The sequence below is a fragment of the Sminthopsis crassicaudata genome, chromosome 3 (assembly GCF_048593235.1).
Source record: "Sminthopsis crassicaudata isolate SCR6 chromosome 3, ASM4859323v1, whole genome shotgun sequence".
Taxonomy (NCBI): Eukaryota; Metazoa; Chordata; class Mammalia; order Dasyuromorphia; family Dasyuridae; genus Sminthopsis; species Sminthopsis crassicaudata.
This window is the reverse complement of record NC_133619.1, coordinates 177,142,458-177,166,399: the sequence shown is the minus strand read 5'-3', so window position 1 is coordinate 177,166,399 and position 23,942 is coordinate 177,142,458. Positions and strand designations below refer to the sequence as shown.

At 32.8% G+C, this 23,942-nt stretch overlaps 1 protein-coding gene across 1 annotated transcript in view; it reads left to right on the top strand.

Moving 5' to 3' along the window:
• The window catches only part of SLC5A7 (solute carrier family 5 member 7), a 34,041-nt gene extending 10,731 nt beyond the window's left edge, over positions 1 to 23,310 (top strand). The window contains exons 5-9 of the mRNA XM_074299667.1: positions 8,305 to 8,453; positions 10,965 to 11,108; positions 15,024 to 15,177; positions 18,167 to 18,384; positions 19,625 to 23,310. Of these exons, the coding sequence (XP_074155768.1) occupies positions 8,305 to 8,453; positions 10,965 to 11,108; positions 15,024 to 15,177; positions 18,167 to 18,384; positions 19,625 to 20,254 (1,295 nt within the window). The 3' untranslated portion in view covers positions 20,255 to 23,310. The remainder of the gene's footprint in view (positions 1 to 8,304; positions 8,454 to 10,964; positions 11,109 to 15,023; positions 15,178 to 18,166; positions 18,385 to 19,624) is intronic.
• The last annotated feature ends 632 nt before the right edge of the window (positions 23,311 to 23,942 follow it).

Genomic DNA, 23,942 nt, shown 5'->3' with positions numbered 1-23,942 from the left:
CATAAAAAATGATAGCTATAGTACTGGCCAATATACAGAATTAAGGATATTATTTCTAGAGCTTTTAACTTTCAAATTCCATTTCCTCTCATTCAAAAGACAAGTCTTCTACTGATAGTATTTATAAACTTCAATAGAAGATGTTAGGAACTATTTGTATTTTTTTTCTTTATTTCTCAAGTATTTTGGATAATACTTTTTTATATAATAGGTGCTAAATGAATGACTATTGATTTAATTTTGTTGAATTGAAAATGTTGACAGTACTTTGCAGGAAAAGCAAGCATAATGAGAAACAAGGCAATTTAGGTCATCATTCAAGGAATTGAAAGATTGAGGGATTTGGATACCATTCTAATGAATTATAAGTAGAAATCATTTTTAAAATGAATTATAGCATAGACAACATACCACCAATTCATGTCAATGATTTTTATACACACACACACACACACACACACACAAACCAGCAGTAGGGAAAATGATATAGCAGTTGTGAAATAATATCAATCATGAAAACATTATATAGGAATTTTTGTATGTTGCTTTCTAGATCAGAGTTTTCATTTTCTTCTTCAGCTTATTTGACAGATGAGGAACTAAAGCAGGGTTAAGTGACTTGTATAGGGTCACACAGCTATTATGTGTCTGAAGCCAAATTTGAACTCAACTCAATTAGTTTTCCTAACTTCAGGCCCAGCATTCTATCCAATGGCATTATTAGTTGTTCAACCCCTTTGGTAGTATGATGAAATTTATTGACTCTTTCTTTAAAGAGTCTTTAAATAAAATAAAAGCCTCTAAATTTAAGAGGCTTTAAATAATATGTTTGAATGCATAAAACAAGATATGTAGGCATAAAAAGTAAACCAATTATACTTAAAATAATTATCAACAATTGTTTTAAGTTGTTGATTTCAGATTAGTTCTTGGATCTAAAACATGCAATCACACAGCTTTGTAAATTAATGTAAGATTTTCAAAACACTTTCCCCGTAAAAACTCTGTTAGGCAAATAGTATGAATCCTGTATTTATATCCCTATTTTATAATTGAGAACAATGAGACTTAGCAACGTTAAATGACTTCATCATAACTTCACAATTATTGTCAGAGTTAAGATATGAACTCAGATTTTCTAACCAGATATTATTAAACTACCCACAATTGATGATTGCTTGTTTTTCTTGAATGTTTAGAATCAAAGATCTGGAGATGGAAGGTTATATAGAGATCACATAGTCTAGCTCCCTCATTTCATAGTTGAGAAATGAGGCACAATAAGATTAAATAATTTTATAAAAGTCTTAGTCTTAGACATATGAAATGTGAATTAATTTATTGAATTATTAATTAATTTATTGTAACCTGAGTTAAAAGGGGGGGGAATCTCCTAAGGAACTCATGGTTCAGGTGCCCACTCTTGCATTCTACCTATAAATTCATTGCACCCGGTTTGATCAGGAGTAAAAATAGCTATAAATGGCAAAAAAAACAAAAACAAAAAAAAACACCTCAGTCTTAGTGTTCATTGTTTGTCACTCAAGAAATAGGACTTCTAAATGGTCCTTTGGGTCAAGGAGGGACAGCACATTTGGGTTTTTGTATACTCTGAGGGAGAGACAGCAGCAGACAGAGAATAATGTTTCAATCATACTTTAATAAGGCACAGAGAGCATATAGACATGGATGGTAGAAGAAGATAAGCAGCATGGGGAAGAGAATGGAGAAGTGGAGAGGAAGGGAAGAAAAAGTATCTATATAACCACAGATTGAAATTGGGAAGATTTGAATAGCATCGAGTTATACAAAAGCATCTTACTCCAAAATCAGTTTCATTGCCTTTTTGTTGTTTTGTTTTGAGACCTTTTAGGTTTCTTCTTCAAAGATTCATTCTAATGCTTTCATTTTTCTGATACTCATGAATGCTTTGTATATTTATAAGGAGGTTATGGAGCAGGAGTGTGCTTCTAGACAAATGTTTCAATAATCAATTCTCTGGGAGAAAATGTACTTTTTAAAATATTTTCTCCATTACTTTCTTAAATCTAATCAACAAAATAACAAATTAGCTCCTTTGCTGATTGAGTTACAAAAACTCACAATGAAAATTTAAGTCAACTCTCCTGAGTCAAAATAACTCAAAATAAACAGGTTCCAACATATGTCTGGAATGCAAGTAAGAGTTACATAGAATCTATGGTTAGAAGTTATCTGAGAACTCATTTCCAACATACTCACTCCACTTTGTATGGTACAGCAAGTCCTAACTCAAAATGACTACTCAGAGATTTCTCAAAGGGAAGAACAGTAGCTTTATTAGAATCTTGGGAAAAGTGGATGGTCCACTCACTGGAGTTCTCCTGAGAGAGGAGGCCAATTTCACAGAAGTCAAGGGCGATTATATAGTCATAAACCACAAAAATTCATGACCTCCCCTTCCCTTATCGAGTTAATTTTCACTGCCTGCTTAGATGAAAGTAGCACAGGTTTGCTAAATTCTAGTCAGAGCAATATAGGTGACTTATTGCAGATGGGTTTACTTAAGTTTATGGTGGTCAGTTACAAATGCTTGCAAGTGTGTTTGCCTAAGTTTATGGTGGTGGTCAGTTTTATAAGGTTTACAAGTTTACAAGTTTTACAGGTTTGTGTAAAGAATTCATTTTCCAAACCCATCAGACCTTCATAAATTAAATTTAGGTTATAAATTCAATCTACCATAGTTAATAATTTTATGAGAAACCATATAATCTCTCACAATAAGAAGATTTAGTTAGAGGTAAGTAATTCATTAAGCCAGAGGAGTTAGAAGGTATCTAGAAAAACCAAGGAGATTTAGTTTACCTCAGGCTTTCTTAATCAACAAGCTAGTTTGGAGACTTCTTGAATATCTCCAGCCCATTAAATAATTACACATGTTTTTCTCTAGCAGTTAAGTAAAGGTCTAGGAAGTCATTTCACATATTTCCACTAGAACAGCAAGTCTTTTGCTTTTCTTCTCAGAGCCTTAATGATTAACTGATCGTTGGTGCTGAGTCTTGAATTTCCCACAGTTATTATTCTGAAAAGTCCTTAGTTTCCTGTTTCACTCAACTCGAACTTCACTAGGCAATGTTTGATGTTACCATTTGAAGAATGGGAATGGAAAAAACCTATCTCACATGGTTCATGAGATGAAGTATATAAAGCCATCCTTGGATATGTATTTATTATTCTTAACTTTGATAAGACCAAATTGGCCAACATTAAGCATCAATACAGGAGGTTGGTTATCATTTTATTTTCTTATAGTCACAGAAAAGGCCATAGAGCCTCACTCCTTACTTCCCACTCCACCCCATCTACTACCCATAGGAGAGGAGAGGAGAGGGAGAGGAGAGGGAGAGGAGAGGGAGAGGAGAGGGAGAGGAGAGGGAGAGGAGAGGGAGAGGAGAGGGAGAGGAGAGGGAGAAAGGAGGAAGAGAGAGAGATAGGGAAGAAAATTTTAAATGCCTCATATTACTCAAATATCTTAAAACTGTAACTGTAATTGCTGGTGCTGGTGCCTACCTATTCTGAGTAATGATGCTTATCAAATGCTGCTGTTCCCACTTAGTAATGGAATTGTATGCAAAAGTGTAACTTCTTTCTTGTCCTGCCCTCATTAGCTCAAGAACTACAGGGAGCCTTTTGACCATTATTTAATCATAAAAGCCTTTAGGTTTTCAGAACAAATTACCTGCTGAGGTGACAGGGAAAGAAGGAGTGGGCTGGAGAGCTTGGAGAAAATATACAAAGTTCACTCTTACTGAATGAAGATCAATTCATTTGGCAAGACTCTGAAAGGGAGAGAACATGATTCATTAGCTAATGCTTTAAAAGTAAATTTTGAAAATATAACCCACTATATCCATAGTTTGAGGATTACTGCAACATCTGAGTGACTTCATTTTTCAGTAATTGAAGGAGAGAGGAATATAGAGAAATAAATAGAAAGCTAGTCTTAAAACCAAGAAGACCTGGATTCAAGTCCTGTCTTCGATGCATACTAGGAGAATGATTCAGGGCAAATGATTTAATCTCTCTAAGCTCTAGGTAACTCCCTTCCCTAGAATTGTTTCCTCACTTGGGAGTTCATAGATACCAAAAAATCACAGATCTAATTCTAACTTATAATTAAAAGAGCTATTGCATCAACCCGATTGATAGCTTTCACTTTATATAATAATTATTGTCATGGCTTAATAGTTAATAGTAATAATTCACATTTTATAGCACTTTACAAAATATTTTTCTTCACTATAATCCAATGAGACATATAGAATGAATTTGCGATGTGTGATGTATCCAAGGAGTACTAGTATTTCTGGTGTGAGGGTTTGTTGAACCTTTTTCAAGTCTACTCATTGGGTTTCCATCTGTTATTCAATTCTCATCTGTGGCTCCAAAGACCTATAGGATATAGGATATAGCAGCCACACCCCAACAAAACCCAACAAAGGGCTTAAACCAGATTGACAGGCCTCAAATCTGTGAATAAATAAACTCTTCTCCAAGCATGTAAATACTTCCCCCAGTGGAATACATGTGGATGAAAACAGTATGTTCCAGTGACCATGAAGGTACCTGAAGTAGACACTGCAGAGTACTTAGAGCTTGCTCAGATGCTGAAGATGACAAGATCATTCACTGTATCCTGCATCATTGCCAGTCATTCTGACTTTTGTCTTGCCACTGAACTTGGAAAACTATGGAAAAGAGTCTGATTTGGTGCAATTCTACCTTAAATCCAGTTTATGCACCAGTCAAGATATCACCCTGATAGTCATCGGTTTTCTTCAAAACAAAGGACGAACAGGAGTTCATTTTACAGAAAATGAAATGTAGATTCAGAACGGTTGTAAAGCTTATGAATATCAGAGCCAAACTTGAATATACTCCTTTTGGATATAATGCCAGCTCTCTTTCTGCTATGCCAAACTACTGCTGTGACAACTCAACTTTGTTTATAATATGTTCACACGATGATGTGTGTGCAATAGTGATTTGTCTAAGATTATTAAGAAAACACAGTTGATACTATAAACTCAGAAACAGTTCTGTGAATTAAAAGATCAGTGAAATAGTGAATCATTGTTATCTACTGTCATACAATAAACCAATTACTATTTATCATTACATGTATGAGAAATTCCTAACAGAAGGAAGTTTCATCTTGATGCTCATAGAATATCCCAAATTGAAAAGCTTTCTACCAATGAAATTGTTTTATTAAGGTTTTTTCATAATAATGATGACAATAAGTAGCATTTATATAGCACTTTAAACCTTGCAAAGTACTTTATAAATATTATCTCTTTTTATCCTCACAATAACCTAAAAGAAGCTATTATGAACCTCATTTTTTTAGTTAGAAATTGAGCCAGCAGTACAGTCAGTTAGATAGTTGGGGTCACAGGGTCACATAGATAGTAAATGTCTGAGACTAGATTTAATCTCCAATAATCCCGATTTACTGCACTGCATAACTATCTCTAAAGAAGTCTATATAGAATTTCTTTTCTATTTCATTGTGATTATGGATATCAATATGGGGGCACTTCAATTCCAACTGAGGTTTTTGTAATGGAATCATCTATTAATTGACACATTTGTGGATAACAATATCGTTTTATAATTTTTTGGCATGGTGTATGCTTTCTGGGAGCATAAGGAAAGCAAAAAAAATTAATTTCAATTAGATCTGAACTGGTCATCAACTTGGAAAAATAATTGAACAATGCTAATGGAGATAAAGAATCAGGCAACAAAACATGAAAATGAAGAAAATGGACAGAAAACATAATGAAAGCCTAAAGCAGGTTATCAAATTAAAAATACAAGAAAAATCAATTAACTAATTTATTTTCTAATTTTTAAACAAAGGATAATATTTTATCCTTGTCATTTAACTTTTTAATCTGAGAGTGAACCCATTATTCTGCTGGCATGAGTTTCTCCCTTCAGGGACAACTAAGGGCAGTGGATAGAGTACTGGGCCACAAAGCCGTAAGTTCAAATCTGGCTTCACACACCTACTAGTTGTGTGATGATCCTGGACAACCCTGTTTGCCTCGTTATTCTCATATGTAAAATGAGCTGGAGAAGGAAATAGCAAACCACTTCAGTATCTTTGCCAAGAAAATTCCAAATGGGATTATGAGGAATCAAACTGAAATGACTGAACAATAAGAATTCCCTTCTCTGACAGAGACATATCTCAGACCTTTCTCTTATGACACAACTTTTTTTTTCTGTTTTAAAAGAAAATGTACTTATAGTTATTAGTGAGCTATAAGCCACAGTTCAAAACAAAGGTATTTAATGAAATATCAAGTTAAAAAAACAGTGGTCTAGCTCAAACTCCCAAACTTGGGTCTCACTTCCTACAAATTAATACATAGATCATCAGAGGGAAGAATGAATATAAATAGGAAATTCTCATGGGGAATAACAAATAAGGAAAGCATGTGGCTGGAGCACATGCTTAGAAAGTCAACATTCTGTAGGGTGTTAATGTCTTCTGCTGAAGACATATTATTGTCTGAACCAGCAGTGGGAGCTGTTTCTGGCTGGGCCTATACCTGAGTAGAGTACAATGTCTCTGGTCTTTCTGTTGAATAATATGTTTCTCTTCTCCTCTCCTTCTCTTTTTTCTCTTCTCTCTTTTTCTCTTTCTTTCTCTCTGATACTACCATTGGGCATGTGGTCCTACTGGTATTGTTATAATTTAATGTTGCTCCCTACTTTATTATATTTTCATTGCAACCTATTCATCATTTTGGTTCCAATCTAGAAGAGTGACATGACAATGAATACAGGATCACATTTCTTTAGCCCTCAACAGAGGCTACAAGTCACTATACCCAGATAATGAGAGGAAGGTAGAGTACCAGACTGATTACCTTTCTTTTAACCCTCACGTGCAAGGTTGAAATTTCATACCTTTGTCTCGGACAAATATGACTTATGTTTAGAAATTTTTAACAACTTCTCTGACTTAATATGGAAAAAAATTTGAACTAGAACAAAAGGTAAGTGAAGAACATGCCATTATACTCCACCCACATGAAAGGCATTTGTTATTTATACATTTGTTATTTGTATGTGACATTTGTAAAACCTCTACCATTGGGTTATGTTTTGGTGAGCAAAAAGTTTTGTTATTTCCCTATATACACACTATATCAAAGAGGAAAATAAATTCCAAAAAGTTATTATAATGTCAAAGAAGAATTTTTTAAGTCATTCACTCATTTCAATTATCTATGGTCTTAATGTAAATACTTAGGTGTTAACCATATAATAAAAGGTACTTTAAAAAGAGTAGTTATATACCAGATAAATGTGAAAATATTTAATTTTCATGTTAATATTGATAATATTAATATATAATCATATAGCATTTTCATGTTAATAATAACCATATTAATGTATAACCATATGAAATCCTTAGGAGACATAATTTCCAAAATATTTGTGAACAAAAAAGTTCTAAAAGTAGAGAAAAGTATAATTTATTCCTAAAACTAGTCTGGATTCTTATTTTAAAGACTACTCAGACAAATAGTATTTTATATCTGATTTTATGATTTGTTAAACAAAAGTACCAACTAGACAGAGCCCTTTTTAAATGTTAGCAGTAATAATAATAATAGCTAGTACTTATATAACACTGTAATATTTTCAAAGAGCAGGGCAGCTAGGTTGCAAAGTGGTTAGAGCACCAGTCTTGAATTCAGGAGGACCCGAGTTCAAATCTGGCCTCAGACACTTAACACATCCTAGCTGTGTGACCCTGGGCAAGTCACTTAACCTCAGCCTTCGGGGGGAGGGGGAATATATATATATATATATATATATATATATATATATATATATATATATATATATAACAACTTCAGGAAGTAGGTACTACTATTATTATCCCCATTTTTCAAACAAGGAAACTGAGGTCAGCAAGCTTATACAGGATCACATAATTAGAAAGTATCAGTACAAGTATAGATATAAAGTGCCATCATTTGTAGAAAATACTTTTCTCCAGTGTGATGAATTAGAAAAAAATACTGAATTTCATCTGAAGCCTTGGATTCTAATTCTGGATCTGTTTACTACTTCTGTGATTTTGGACAAGTTACTTCCTTTTTTTTGATTCTCTGATATCAAACTATACAGAAAATAAAATTTAATTGTTCTTTATGCTTAACTCCTTTGACCATTCATGATCTTAAAAAAAAAGTATAACTCACAATACTTCAATTATAGCATTTTCTTTTCCTTCAGGTGCAACCATCAGTGTGATTATTGATATCAATATAAACATTTCAGTTATTGTTTCTGCCTTGATTGCAATTCTGTATACTCTGGTGGGTGGACTCTATTCAGTTGCCTACACTGATGTTGTCCAACTCTTCTGCATTTTCTTGGGACTGGTGAGTTTGGCCAACTATTTTTCCACTTTCAAAATAGTATTTCTGTATGACAAGTCAACTAAAAGTCAGTTGATATCCATTTTCTATCATGGAGGGGATGGAAGGTAAGGGGTTATCACTAATTATCATTAAAACTAAGTAACTAAGAACAAGATATCACTCAGGGATGGCTGGATTTCATTTAGAACCAAGCATTGAATATGTTTTTACAGTTTTGGTTGTTTTTCTTAATTCTTAATTGTTTTCAACTATTAAAACTTATTTATCCTTCTCTCTCTCTTTTTTTTTAACTCTGTCCCTCCTCAAAAATTTGTTTTGCTTTGAACCACTTTCTCCCTTACTTCACCTTCCCTTTTATCCCCCATCTCCCCTTATTCCCTTTGCCTATTACTTCTATATGGTAAGATAGAGTTCTATTTCCAACTGAGTCTCTTTGTGTGTCTGTTTATATTTTCTTCCCGTTTTGAACCAATTACAAAGAGAATGAGGTTCAAGTGTTGCTCACTCCTCCATCTTCCCCTCCACTATAAAATCTTTTTCTTGCTTATCTCTCTTATTTAAGATAATTTTCCCCATTTCCCCCTCCCTTCCCACAGTATCTTTTTTCACAGTATGTCTCTTTTTCAACCCTACATTTTTTTGAGATCATCCCAACTCAATCAATTCATGCCTATGTCCTCTATGTAGACTGCTTTTAACTGCACCAATAATGAAAAAAAATATTAGAAATTACATGTAGTTCTTCCCATATAAAAATGTAAACATTTAACTTTATTAAGTCTCTTGTGATTTTCTTTCACATTTCTCTTTTTATTTTTCTTTTGAATCTTATGTTTAAATGTCAAATTTTCTATTCATCTTGTCTTTTTATCAATTATGTTCCTTTGCCCTGAAGGATTATATTTAAATTAGCTATATAGATTATTCTTGGTCATAATCCTAATTTCTTCACCTTCCAGAATGTTATATTCTTAGCCTTCCATTTATTTTAACACGGAATGTAATTCTGAACTCCATGGCATCTGAATGTTTTTTTTTTATGTGGCTGCTTGACTTGGGAGTTCTGAACTTTGGCTAAAATATTACAGGAACATTTTCATCTCTTTCAGGAGATAACCAATTGAGTCTTTACATGTCTATTTTATCTCTTAGTTTTAGAATATTGGGGCAATTTTCCTTGATAATTTTAAACTATTATGTCTAGGCTATTTTTTCTTTTATCTTGGCTTTCTAAGTAGTTTTAAAATTTTAAGTAATTCTTAAATCTTCTCTTCTAGATCTATTTTTCAGGTCACTTGTTTTTCCAAAGAAATATTTCACATTTTCTTTTTTTTTATTCTTTTTATTTTGTTATTTATTTTGTTATGTTTTTTTCTTGATGTGTCATAGTCCAATTCTAATTTTTAAGGAATTTTTTTCAGTGAACTTTTATATCTTTCTTTCTATTTGACCAATTCTGCATTTAAAGGAGTTCTTTTCTTCAGGGAATTTTTGTACCTCTTTTATCATTTTACCAGTTTTGTTTTTAAGGTGTTATTTTCATCATCCTTTTATGCCTCTTATGTCAAGTTATTATAAAAAGACATCTCATTTCATACATATAATGTATGATATATATATGTCATATATAACATATGATATATATATATATCATATATAATTTTCTTGCATTGTTCTTATCCACCTCCCATTTTTCTCTACCATTCTTACTTTTTTCTTTAGCTCTTCCAGGAATTCTTGTTGGGTTTGTATCTAATTTGCTTTTTTTTTTTTCATTGAAACTTTACTTGTAACTGTGTTCATATTGTTGTCTTCTGTTATCATAGTAGATTTTACAATCGGTTTCTTTTGTTGTTGTTCAGTCATTTTTTCAGCATATTTCTTGACTTTCAAATTAATGTTAAAGTTGGGCTTATAACAGAGAGGGATAAAAGAAACATTGTCCCCCCCTTCAGTTTTTGTTGTGCTGTTTTTTTCCTCAAATAATTTGGGGGTCTGCAAGTTTTCAGTGCTTCCAAGATAGTTTGATTAGGAGAGGGAGATGATCACTGTTTTCAAGTCCAAGGAAGGACTACATATTCCTGTGACAAAAAGTACTGTGCTTCTCTACACCTTGGACGTGCAATCCAGAAGTATATGGGGGAAATACAACGTCTTGCACTCAGTGTCCCCTAGAATCCACTCTAGGGTCCCCTAGAATCTTCTGCTGACCAATTGTCTAACCTCTTTACAATCTCTGAAATGAGAGATCCTGAAACTACTACTATTGCTTGTTTCAGCAACCTCCATGACCTGCCACTGCTGCTTGCTGCTATTTCTTCCATACAGTATCCTAAATTTTCCCTTCTGACCACCTAAGTTGTCTTGGGCTAGAAAAAATGTTACCCCAACCTTTTGTCGATTTTGCCATTCCAGGATTCAAATAGATATGATATTTTAGAGTTGTTTAAAGAAGAATGCTGGGAGACTTATGAAAACCTGAACATGTTATAATGTTAATTTTTTGTACAGTGGATCAGCGTACCTTTTGCGATGTCACATCATGCTGTTGCAGACATTGGATTCACTGCTGTGCATAAACTTTTCCAGGAGCCTTGGTTAGGATCTCTTAAATCAAATGAAGTATACACTTGGATTGATAATTTTCTTTTACTGGTAAGTGATATATTACAAATAAAATATCTGGCTTGTCATGGAATAAATCTTCATGTTTTGACAGAGACAATAACTGACTAAAAGTACCTAACTAAACCAGATGTCAGGTGGCCCAGGAAAGCCCATATTCTGTCACATTCTGTCAGATGGGCCAAGTAAGCCCAGGGAATCTTTTCATTTTCAATGAAGCATCAAATGTATGTGGCAGCATGGTGACAATAATGAAAAGCAAATCTTGGCTTGTTGATGGAGTTGACTGATGCTAAAGTTAGAAAACAAGGTCACAGACAAGGATAATAACTTTGGATCTGGGACTAGACTGTTCTTATGCATACGCAAAATAAGCAGCTGTCTACACATTATAATTTAAGAGGCATAATAAGATACACTGCCAATTATTTTTCCACAAGCCTATCACAATACTTTTAAAAATAAAGCAAAAAAAAATTATGACAACAATGTGATTAATGTAAAAGTATTCCCTTGGGTAATAATCCTTTATTTTAATTTTGTAGTATGATTAGATTCAATATTATCACATTAACTTAAGAATTCTTTTGAGTTTTAGTGACTACTACAACTTTTTTTTTTAAATGAAGGTCATGCTTCTATCTTGCCCAAAGTTCTAAAATGGAATCTTATCAAAGATGTCTGAAATAGATCAGGAATTTAAAAGAATAAAAAAAAAAATTTACTGTTTGCTATTTTTTGCTTACAAAAAAAAAAGTAATTGACTCCATTGAGAATGCCATAGTTTTAAAAGCTTTCTTTTAACAAGGTGTCTTATATGCATATTATTAACATGATACAAAAGTCTTAGTTAAACAAAAACATAGAGATAACTTTTGAACAACATCAGTTTGTAAAAAATTATGTTGCTTTTTTGCTTATTGGAGAAGATGCCTTTCTAGCATATGAAACAGCCTAAACAAAGGTAAAGAAACATTACAGTAAAGTGTATTTTAAAAGGGCAGAAAATTTTACAATTTGACTTGAGCATAAAGGGCATAGTACGAGTAATATGAGTAGAATGATAGAGTGGGACTGGGTCTTAAATACCAGGCAGAAGAACTGAAAATTTACTTAAAAGTCAGTAGGGAGCTACTGAGGATTTTTTAGCAGAAGAACAATTTGACTATATCTATATATAGGAAAATATATATATACTCTGGCATGAGGGGGAAATATTTTAAAGAAATATAGGGGAGTTGAAGGATTCTTGTTTATGTTCAAGTTGGACTAGATATACTTTCCAGCTGTGATATTTTATAATTCTGTAAAAGATGAGAGAAGGACCCAAGGCACAGGAAAAGACTGAAGATGAAGAAGTGTAGAGTGATGACTGCTGAAATAAAGTCTCATTAAAAAGCAGAAGGAAACTTGATAGAAAAATATATAAAGGAAGAAATAGGATAGTCTCTTTTGTGAGCAAAAGGAAAGATATTAGAAGTACTAAGGAATATGGATAATATAAAAAGGAGACTAAGGAAGGTCACATTAGTTATATTCAGTCTTTTTTAAAGATAATATACTCATTGAGCCTAGAGAAAAGAAGACTTGCAGGGAGGGGGATTGTGTACATGATAGCTGTCTTCAAATACTTGAAGGGCCGTCACGTAAAATAAAGGTTAAATTTATTCTGTTTGACCTCAGAAAATCAAGTTAAGACCAATGGATTGAAATTTCAAAGAAACTGATTTAAGCTAGAAATTAGGAGATAGAGAGGAAGTGGGTGAGAGAAGCATTGCCTAACAACTGAAGTTCTTCAAAAGTGTCATTCATGACTTAAGAGATGGTAGATTTTGAAGGTCTTCAAACAGGGGCTGGTGAATCATTTATAAACTATGTTAGAGTACAGATTACTTTTATGTATGAAATGAGTAGTTGAGTTCCCTAGCAAATCTAACATTCTTGTGATTTGATTCTTAGTAAAATTAGCAAGACCAACTAATATAAGCATGGAGCTTGTTGATGGATTTAGTCGAAAGAGTAAAGAATAAAATGTTTAGAATAGCCTCTCTGCAAGTTACAAAATGAATGAGCTATCAGTATGTATAGGAGTGAAAATTTTTCATACATCAACAAGATCTCAGCTGAAGTTACATACTATACATAGTGATCACAATCAGCAAAAATGTACATTTTTTTCTCTACTCATGTTTACAGTGATATTGAGCAGGAAAGGAAAAATCAGATGACAAAGTTATTAAAAAATACACATTTATAGATAAAACACTACATATAATCAGAGAATATTCTAAAGTATCTATGTATAGTAAAACAGTAGCAATTAACAAGACTAAGGCTGGGTTTAAAAGAAAGCAAAGTCAGACTGGGGGAGATGGACTTGGAGAAATAAGATTATTCAAGGGGCAAAGGGACACAATAAAGTTGAAAATTTGACTATAATATGTATGAGAGAAATTGACAAAAAGGAAACAATTGTGACTAGTTTTAGAGTGTAATTTTAGAATTCTGGATCTTGGAGCTAATGTAAATCTAAGAAATGATATGGTATAATTAGAGTGAAATGGAATTAATGTATTGTGGAAAAAAGAGGTAACTGGAGTTAAAGAAGCTGATATTCATCAAAAATAGGAGAATAATGTGGAGATCAGCAACAAGGAGAAGGAGAAATTAGTGTAATAAGACAATTGTCAATAAGAATTTATTAAGTACTTACTATATGCCACAAAGAGATTTAGGGACTAGGGATAAAAAGAAAAGAGCAAAAAATAAGTCCTTGTTTTCAAGGAATTCATAGGTATGTATTGTATACAATACATACATGTGCACATGTGTTGTATATATATATGTATATATATACATATATATATATATATATATGGGGGGTGTTTGTGTATGTATTTGCACACAAAATTATGTATATATGACTAAAACAAAAGAGAGACAGAGACAGAGAAAGAAAGAGGGAGGGAGGGAGTTGTAAAGGAAGGGAAGGAGACAGAAGAAGAAAGAAAAAGTAATTTTGTCTGAAAAAATGAAGAGAACTATATTTAAATATAATGTCTTCTAAGAAAAAAAATGTACAGTATTGTAGATAGAGAGCCAATTTAGGAGTAAGGTAAAACCTGGTCCAAGTCCTGTCTTAGACTTAAAAGAGCTTTTGTAACCAGGCACTTACCACAACTGTAAATTAGCAAATAATGACATTCTAGTAGAAAATATTTACACACGAAGAATTCCTTACATTGAAGAAATCACAGATCTCAGAACACATCTGCCATCATCAAGCAATATTATATATACATATATATATATATATATATATATATATATATATATATATATATATCCCCTCTAGAAAAAAATCCTGTCTTGTCCTAGACTACTTTGCCAGCTAGGCTTTCCCATTAGCAGCACTGGTACCTGGCACATTTTGATTTTCAAGTTCTTCTTTTTTTAATCAATCTTCTAAAATGGGTACTATTTTTTAGCGATAGATATTGTACAACGTCCAAGGTTATACCTTCTCTTCTATTAGTCACATTCTCCACTAGCATCTCCCATTTATGGAATCATTTTTAATGCCTCATTAAGATAGAGATGTGCTCTAGTCTAAGTCAACAGTAAACTTATAAAAATATATTTTGATGGCCTATGATATAGAAAGATTTCCACAGAATCCAATTGTATATATGTGTGTGTGTGTGTGTGTGTGTGTGTGTGTGTGTGTGTATGAATTCTTGTAATTCCAGTTTTTACAGGAATCAAAATCTGTACCACATTTCTGGCAAGTCATTATGTATGAGATAAGTATATCCTATTCACTATCTGCAATATAATAGTCATACTTTGAAATCAAACAATAATTAAATTATAGGGGAGTATATTGTAGCTGTCATTTCTGGAAATGTTTTCAGACCCAGATGTAAGCATTTGATTTCTTTGCAGATGATGGGAGGGATTCCATGGCAAGCCTATTTTCAAAGAGTTCTGTCATCATCTTCGGCAACCTATGCTCAGGTTCTATCCTTTTTGGCAGCTTTTGGGTGCCTAGTGATGGCCCTCCCTGCAGTACTTATTGGTGCAATTGGAGCATCAACAGGTAAAATATTATTTTGTTACTGCCAACACTATAGTCATTAATATGTAGACTTGGAACCCCCTGTTATTTGGTTGATTTGGATATTGGTTTCCAACCTTTGAATTTATTTGGCATAAAATGAGTCATATTTCAAATTGAAATGATCTCCAAATGGCTATGTGACCTAAGAAGAAAAGACAATATCTTTCATAACTATAGTGAAAGAAAGAATTCTTAACCAAACAAGTCACATAGGTATTCACAAAAAATAAAATAATTTACTCACACAAAATGAAAAATCATTTACACAGAGTAAATCAATCAAGATAAAAAAGTAAAAACTTTATTGGAAAAAAATTCACATCAAATATTAGTGATAAAAATTGATAGCTAAGATATACACACTGAAACAAATATATAATATTAAATCATTACCAAATTGGTGAAAGGATATGAAGTTTTCAAATGAAAATTTGTAAACTATAAATTACCATATAAAATCATACTCCAAATTACTATTGGCTATAGAATTTAAAATTAAAACAACTTTGTGCTTTTACCACAAATCCTGGAAACTGCCATATTTGATCAAAAATAAATAAATAAATAAATAACAAAACACTGGAAAGCATCTTGGAAAAGAGACAAAGTGTTATTGAAGTTGTTTATTGATCTAACCATTCTAGATAACTAATTTTCCCCCACTGAGGCTGGGGTTAAGTGACTTGCCCAGGGTCACACAACTAGGAAGTGTTAAGTGTCTGAGACCACATTTAAACTCGGGTCCTCCTGAATTCAGGGCTGGTGCTCTCTCCACTGCGCCACCTAGCTGCCCCTCTAGATAACTATTTGAAATTTTTCAAGAAAAATGACTAAACTGTTCATATACTTTGAACCAGAGATCTGACTAGTATTCCTTTTTTCCCAAAAAGGGAAGAAAGAAAGATATCAAAAGTTCTAAATTATTCATAGCAGCACATTATGTTGTGAATTAGAAATAAAAAGGATGCTGATCAATTGAAGTATAGCTAAAAAGAAATTGCAAATATGAGGAATTCCGAAAAAAAAAAAAAAAAAAACAATAAAATTATGTGATGTGAAGAAAAATGAACTATTCAGAAGCAAATTACCACTTACAGAATGATATAATATGGGGACAATAGTCACTTAAAGGAAGTCTGATTCTGAACAACTGAAAAGCAATAATGATCTCAGAGAACAGGCAATGTTATATATTACTTTCCTCTTGGAAAAGAAATTAGGAATTACTAGAATATTTTATTTCTTATCAGATACCACTGTATCAGTTGTGTTCTTTAATTTTTTTAGTCTTTGTTGTTGTTGTTATAAGGAAAGGTTTACTATATCTTGAGGAGGAGGAGGAAAGAGAAGTGTATTGCTATATCCAGAAGTAACTGTAATGTAAAAATAAAAGGCATTAAAAAAAGTTTTTAATGGGCCCTGAGAAATGTTGGTTTTAAAGCTTCCATGAGTCAAATAGCCCAAATCACTTTTCAGGGAATCTGGGTTAAATTTTAAAATCTTTCATGACAGTTGTCAGAGAAGAATATTCTGCAGGCAAATGCACACATTCTTAAGACCTTGGCAATTATATCTATTCCTTTAGAACAGTTTGACTCAAGATTGTTTTAGAATTCTGCAGTGCTTGACATACCAGTTCATTCTTATGTGAAGGTAGAAAAGTAATAATCTAAGGCACAGAAGAAATAATGTTCATAAAGTAGCAGCTTTTAAAAGAAAATTGTTTTATTCTTATTTTTAACAAAGAATACATGTTAAATTCTCTCTATATTTATTCATCCCACCAAAAAAATAAATAAATGATATTTAATTGATTTGTCACTGTTTGAAATTAAGTGTTGAAGAGCCCATCCAGTCCAAACCATACCCAGAAAAAAATCTACCCTATATCACATTGAATAAGTGATCATTTAGACTTTGATTAAAGGTGTCAAATGAAGGAGAATTCATTCCTTCTCAAAGCTGTCCATTTGGTTTTGGTTTTGCCAATTCTAATTGTCACAAAGTATTTCCTTATATTAAGTGTAAATCTTCCCCTTCTCAAATTTCACCTGTTGCTACTAGATTGCCTCCTTTTTGTACCCAAATAGAAATAATCTATTCCCTCTTTCATGTCCTAATCCTGCAAATACTTGAATACAGTTGTCATGTCCCTTGCTGCTCTCCCAGGTCTTCTCTGGGTTAAACCAACCAATCTTCACATGACATGAAGTTGAGACTCCTTGCCCTCCTTGTGGCCCTCCCCTGCATAGTCTTCAGTTTATCAATGTCATTCCTAAAATATAGAACCTGGAACTAAAAGTCTGTATTTGAATTCCAGCTCTGTCTCTTTTACTTTGGATAAATCACTTAATCTTTTTTTTTAATAGTTTGTATTTACCAGATATATGCATGGGTAATTTTACAACATTGACAATTACCAAACCTTTTGTTCTAATTTTTCCCCTCCTTCCCCCCACCCCCTCCCCCAGATGGCAGGTTGACCAATACATGTTAAATATGTTAAAGTATAAATTGAATACAATATATGTATACATGTCCAAACAGTTGTTTTGTTGTCCAAAAAGAATCGGACTTTGAAATAGTGTACAATTAGCCTGTTAAGGAAAACCAAAATTCAAGTGGACAAAAATAGAGGGATTGGGAGTTCTATGTAGTGGTTCATAGTCATCTCTCAGAGTTCTTTCTCTGGGTGTAGCTGGTTCAGTTCATTACTGCTCTATTGGAGCTGATTTGGTTCATCTCATTGTTGAAAATCACCATATCCATCAGAATTGTAAATCACTTAATCTTACTGGGAATTAGGTTTTTTTTTTTTGTTTTTTGTTTTTTGTTTTGTTTTGTTTTGTTTTGTTTTATAAAGGAAAGGTTTGGGGGAGAGAATCCTTTCTATATTTTTTTCTACTTCTATATGCTCAGAATTTGAATGAATAGTAAATCTGAATTTTGCAAATTTTCAATCCAACAGATTGGAATAAGACTACATATGGTCTTCCAGAACCCATAGAAAGGCAAGAAGCAGATATGATTTTACCCATTGTGCTGCAGTATCTCTGTCCAGTATACATTTCTTTCTTTGGCCTTGGTGCAGTATCAGCTGCTGTAATGTCATCTGCAGATTCTTCTATCCTATCAGCAAGTTCAATGTTTGCTCGAAATATCTACCAACTATCATTCAGACAAAATGTAAGTACTATTTTAAAAACAATCATTCTGTCTCCCTTTTTTCCTAAGGGGATTCCTTATTTCCTATTTCATTTAAGAGCATGAAATAAGCTGGGGCATTCCCCTGTATAGCAGGTTCTGGGTACAAATTATGTTTTTAGCTTGATGTTTTACTTAATATCTATAAGTATGCTTAGCAATATCCTTTTAGCCAATTGACTAGATGTCTTACTCAATGTAGCTTGAGATTACATAATTTCTGAGTGCCTCAGTTTTTTCATTTGTAAAACAGGGATGATAATAGCACCTACTTTTCAGTGTTGTTGTAAGGATTAAATGAGATAGTAAAGTTCTTTACAAAATCAAACATTAATATCCTATATAAATGCTAACCATTGTTATATAGAGTTCAGAGAAGAAATGGTTTTGATTAGTTTGGTTAACCAGTTTAGCAGCAGTATAAAATATGTGAAGGGAGTAGTATAAAATATAACCTGGAAATGTATCAGACTTCTAAAGGGAATTTAAGCATCACCTGAATGGTGTTACGCATACCTATCAATAACAGCTGGCATTTATATAGTATTTTATATTTTTCAAATATATTATTTCACTTGATCCTTAGTGTAGGAGCTGCAAGTATAATAATATTATTATAAAAACTCATAATGCAAATAAGATCATTGAGGCTATGGATATAACACTGGACTTATAGAAGTCTAGCATTGTATCAACTGTAGCATTTAGCTGTCCTATTTGATCCTATAGTGAAGTACTACATTATCCCTTTGGGAGGGCATGGAGAAATGAGAAAAAAATACCCTTAAGATTACCAAAGGCTTGATTATTCTCCAACTCCTATTCCATGATACCCTTGGCCATAATGCTTCTAAGGAATGCTAAAGTCATTCATGCCACTAAATTAAATAATGTACAAAATGTGTACAAAGATTAGCTTCCATTCTTGCAGATGAGTTTATTTTTCTCCTTTCTTCTCCCTGTAATAAGAAGGGACACAAGCTCATAACTATATTCTTTCATCTTTTAATTATGGAATACATATAGAACCTTGGAAATGAACCCCTACTAGGAGAACACCGAGTACATTGGACATGGTCCTACTGTGTAACTTTATTTTTGCATAAAGCTATCTGAACCACTGAAAACTGCAAATTTTTAAAAAATAAAAGAAGACAGCTATTTTTTTTTAATTGAAGTGAGTCAATCCATTAATACTGTGATTTTTTTTTTTTTCTTGTAGGCATCTGATAGGGAAATCGTCTGGGTTATGAGACTCACTGTGTTTCTTTTTGGAGCAGCAGCTACTGCAATGGCCCTGTTAGCCAAATCTGTTTATGGACTCTGGTATCTCAGTTCTGACCTTGTTTACATAATAATCTTTCCTCAACTCTTGTGTGTGCTCTTTATTAAGGGAACCAATACATATGGTGCCATGGCAGGATATGTGCTTGGTCTTTTATTCAGAATAACTGGAGGAGAACCATATCTTTACCTGCAGCCATTGATCTTATATCCTGGTCATTACCGTGATGAAGATGGCATTTATCACCAGAGGTTTCCATTTAAAACATTTGCTATGTCCATCTCCTTCTTGACCAATATCTTCGTCTCTTATCTTGCCAAATACCTCTTTGAAAGTGGAACCCTGCCTCCCAAATTAGACTTCCTTGACGCTGTAGTTGCCAGACACAGTGAAGAGAATATGGACAAGACAATTCTGGTCAAAAATGAAAATATTAAATTAGATGAGCTTGCACCTGTGAAGCCTCGGCAGAGTTTGACTCTCAGCTCAACTTTTACAAATAAAGAGGCCCTCCTTGACATTGCGTCAAGCCCAGAAGGGTCCAGTACTGAAGATAACTTACAATGACTCCAATGAAATGAAATACTGTTTCCCTTCCCATACAGGGTATTGCAATCACATAGCCAACAAAGGATGATATGCAGCATTTAAGGAAAAAGATTAAGTATAAGTAATACTTCAAAACATTGTGTAACCAGAGTTAAATATCACTGCACCAATCCAAGCTACATCAAGAGGGATGGGTGGGTAGCCTTCTGTGAAATCAACATTTACATTTGACTGCCACATACATTTTCAGATAATTTTACAAATTTCCAGGAATAAAATAATATCCTATTGAAAGAGATAGTACCAAGGGGTTTGTAGAATATTTTTCAAAATGTATGTATTCTGCAGGGTCCACAGGGGGAGTAAATGTTTACAATTAGAGAAGAAAATTGATGACCTCAATCAAAGTCTTGGGAGGAGATGACCCATACAGAAAAAGTAGCCATTATTTTACACTAAGTGAACAGCCTAATGTCACCCCTTAAAAAAAGTATAGTGAATTAGCCACTAAATTGTTCTTGAAATGAGGTTTCAGAAAATTCTATAATTTCTATTCAAAATAGAAGACAAAGTCTATCAGCTACATAACATAGTTGTCTTTTTTCATTTGATGATTTTCATAGTAATGGCTGCTAACCTATTGTTCTGAGCCCAGACTCCAGATAAAAATTCATGACAATCTTTAAGAAGGTGTTTTGTGATGTTCGAAGTTTTCAACAAACAAAATCTTCTGTCGGAGACAAATGCTTTGGGTTCCCTAAGTAAGCTCAGCACTAATATCTATTTATAAAGTATACTTAGGAGCAGAAGAGATTTATTATTAGAAAAATTTGGAAGCAATAATTTGAACTAGAAATTCAACAAAAGGGAATGCCTGAAGTTAATATAATTTTGCTGTCATGTAAAAAGAACAATTTCTGGCTTCACTTTTGACATCAGTAATGGAAGGAAATATCAAGGTAGATGAACATAAATGTTACCAGCACAGCTCAAGCTAAACTAACTAAAAAGCAAATTGTTAAATCATTATGCATTCTACTAAATATTTCCCATTTGCTTTTAATTTCCCTGGCAATCATCTTAATAATAGGAAATCTAGAAGACTAAAACCTACCTACCTTGGTTTTGGACTAATAGTGCATGGCATATTGTGGCATTTACTCACTCCCAAGCTTATTCTCCATATTGAGTGGATAATCACAAAGAAGAGAATCCAGTGAATATAAAGGCCAAGATGAAAGTAGAGAATCAGAAAAGTGGAAATAAATCCTGCTGCCAAAAGGAAGAAGCCATCAATTTTAACATTTGATGTTAACATAACTTTCATGAGGTTGTTCATTATGTTATTTTTGCTCCTTTTCTGGAGTTTTAAAAATATATGTGTACATATTAGTACATATGTATAATTGTATACGTTCATTATGGAATCTTAAAGTAGTTTTTCCACCAGTTATATTTCAGTTGTAACATGATTTATTTGTAGGGGGGGAAAAAGTGAAGTTAGGAGCTGAGCAATTAACAAATAGAAAAGCTGAATCATTTTGACCTAAAGTCTTTATTCTTCCAGTAATTGAGTTTTAACTCTATATAAACAGAATCCAAGTTGATTTAGCTTTCAATGTAGAATATCAACATTCATATTCCTGAAACAACAGTTTCCAAATTTCCTGAATGAAACATAGATAACTTTCATTCTAAGCAAGCTTTATGTGCAGAATTGAACTTTCAGAATAGACATAATAGGAAAATTAATCACATGAATGTCACATGAATTTCTAGATTCTTAGGCAGGAAGTTATCACATATTAAATTATTTGGCAATCTTTATGAAGTGGGATGGTATGACCCATTCTCCACTAGCCACTAGAGATGCTCAGATACAAGGAAAATTCAGTCTAAATATTTAATAACACAAGAGAAGAGAAGAGAAAAATTCTACAAGCAGAGCCTTTAGAGTTAAGGAATCTCCAGGCATGGATAAATTTCTGCTGGTACAGGTTCTCAGGTTTCTAAGAAAGGGGAGGAAAGAGCACAAAGCAACAAAATACTGGAAGTTTCCAAGAAAAAGTTGAACTGCTGGGCATAAAGAGCAATTCCAAGATTAAATAATGATGCAGGAGTACTAGAATTGCCAAAATGTCATAGAAATAATCATCTAAAACCCTTTATCACCATACAATTTACGTTTGGGATAGGGAGTAGTATTTTTTTATACCCATGGGAATATAACTCTAAATATATAATGAAATTGTTAGGGAAATAATCACTTTACCAAAAAATTTTTCAAGATTCTGGGGTCCCTTGCAACCTTGAATCAATGATTAAATGATGTGAATAGAAATTTGTTAGAGTATGCATTTTGTAAATTAAGAAATTTAGCCTGCATCTATATTGAGGTTAAGGTAGGTTCAGACCTGTGATTTCATTGTATTAGGAATTCCTAGGTTAGGGAACTCCTTTCAAAGCAGATCTGTATTTGATCTACAAAATAGAGTGCTAAAGAGTTAGGCCTATTTCTTATAGATAAAACATTCTTATCATGATTTCATTCTTTATGTTAATGTGTTTTTAAATGACTGGGAATGACATGCTTCCATGTTTCCAGGTATTTCAAGAATTCATACATAACCTCAAGATGTTTTTGGTTAACTGGGATGTTAAAGATTAGTCCAAATAAGCTATTCACTCAGTTGTTTAAATCCAACAAAATATTTGGTATATATATATATAATTAAGAGAATCTTATAGGACTGAACAGAATGTAAACTTGAAAGAAATGAACTTAGTTCAGTGACTATTGGATTTTGGTTATTAGTTTTACGCAATGAAATGAGTTAATGTTTTAAAAATATAAATGGTCATTTTCCCCTCCATTCTTCAAGCTGATTTGCTCTGGTATAATGTGCAATTAGGAACCAATTTATTGTAAGTCTGCTATTAGCCAGACTATGCATATGAAGGTTCTAAAATATATATTTTTGTCTGTCAAAAGTATTATGTAAAACTATGTTAAATATTAAGTAGATTAAAAATAATAGATGTCTATGTTTTCAATGTAATAGTACGGTATTAAATTGTGCCAATATATTCAGGATATCATTGTCTAGGTTTGTCTTTTTTTTTTTTTTTTTTTTGGCTAATCCTTGAATAATAGAAATGTATTTTATTAGCAAGTAGGGTAAATGGTGCTTTATGAATACTATGCAACAGAAAATAAATAAAACTAACCCATTAATGAAGTTAGTGCACATGCTCAGTGAAACTGCTGCATTGTATGGGCAAAAACATGATGATGTATTCAAAATACTAAAAGAAAGAAAGAAATGATAAATAAAATAAGCATTCTACTCAGGCCTTTAGTAATGTACAGAAATTCAAGTGATCATGTAGTTTAGCTTCTTTTCTTTGAAAAAGGTCTCTACCTAAATCTAAGACAGCTAACTGCCAGATTTCCCCTTCTTGTGTTTAACTCCTGGCCACTGTTCAAATACTTCATTGTAGCATTTTTAAGTACTTTTCTGTCTGAAAAAAATCTTTCACATTACTATCTAAATCTCTCCTATTACTTTTTGAATTGTATTGGGCAGATCTCTCAATCCCAGGTTTTAAAAAGATACTGTTATGTAGGTGTAAGAAATAGGATACTAATAATGAACTCTTGAATGAAAGAAGCAAAGCCTATAAGGGTTGGGAAATTTATCATATG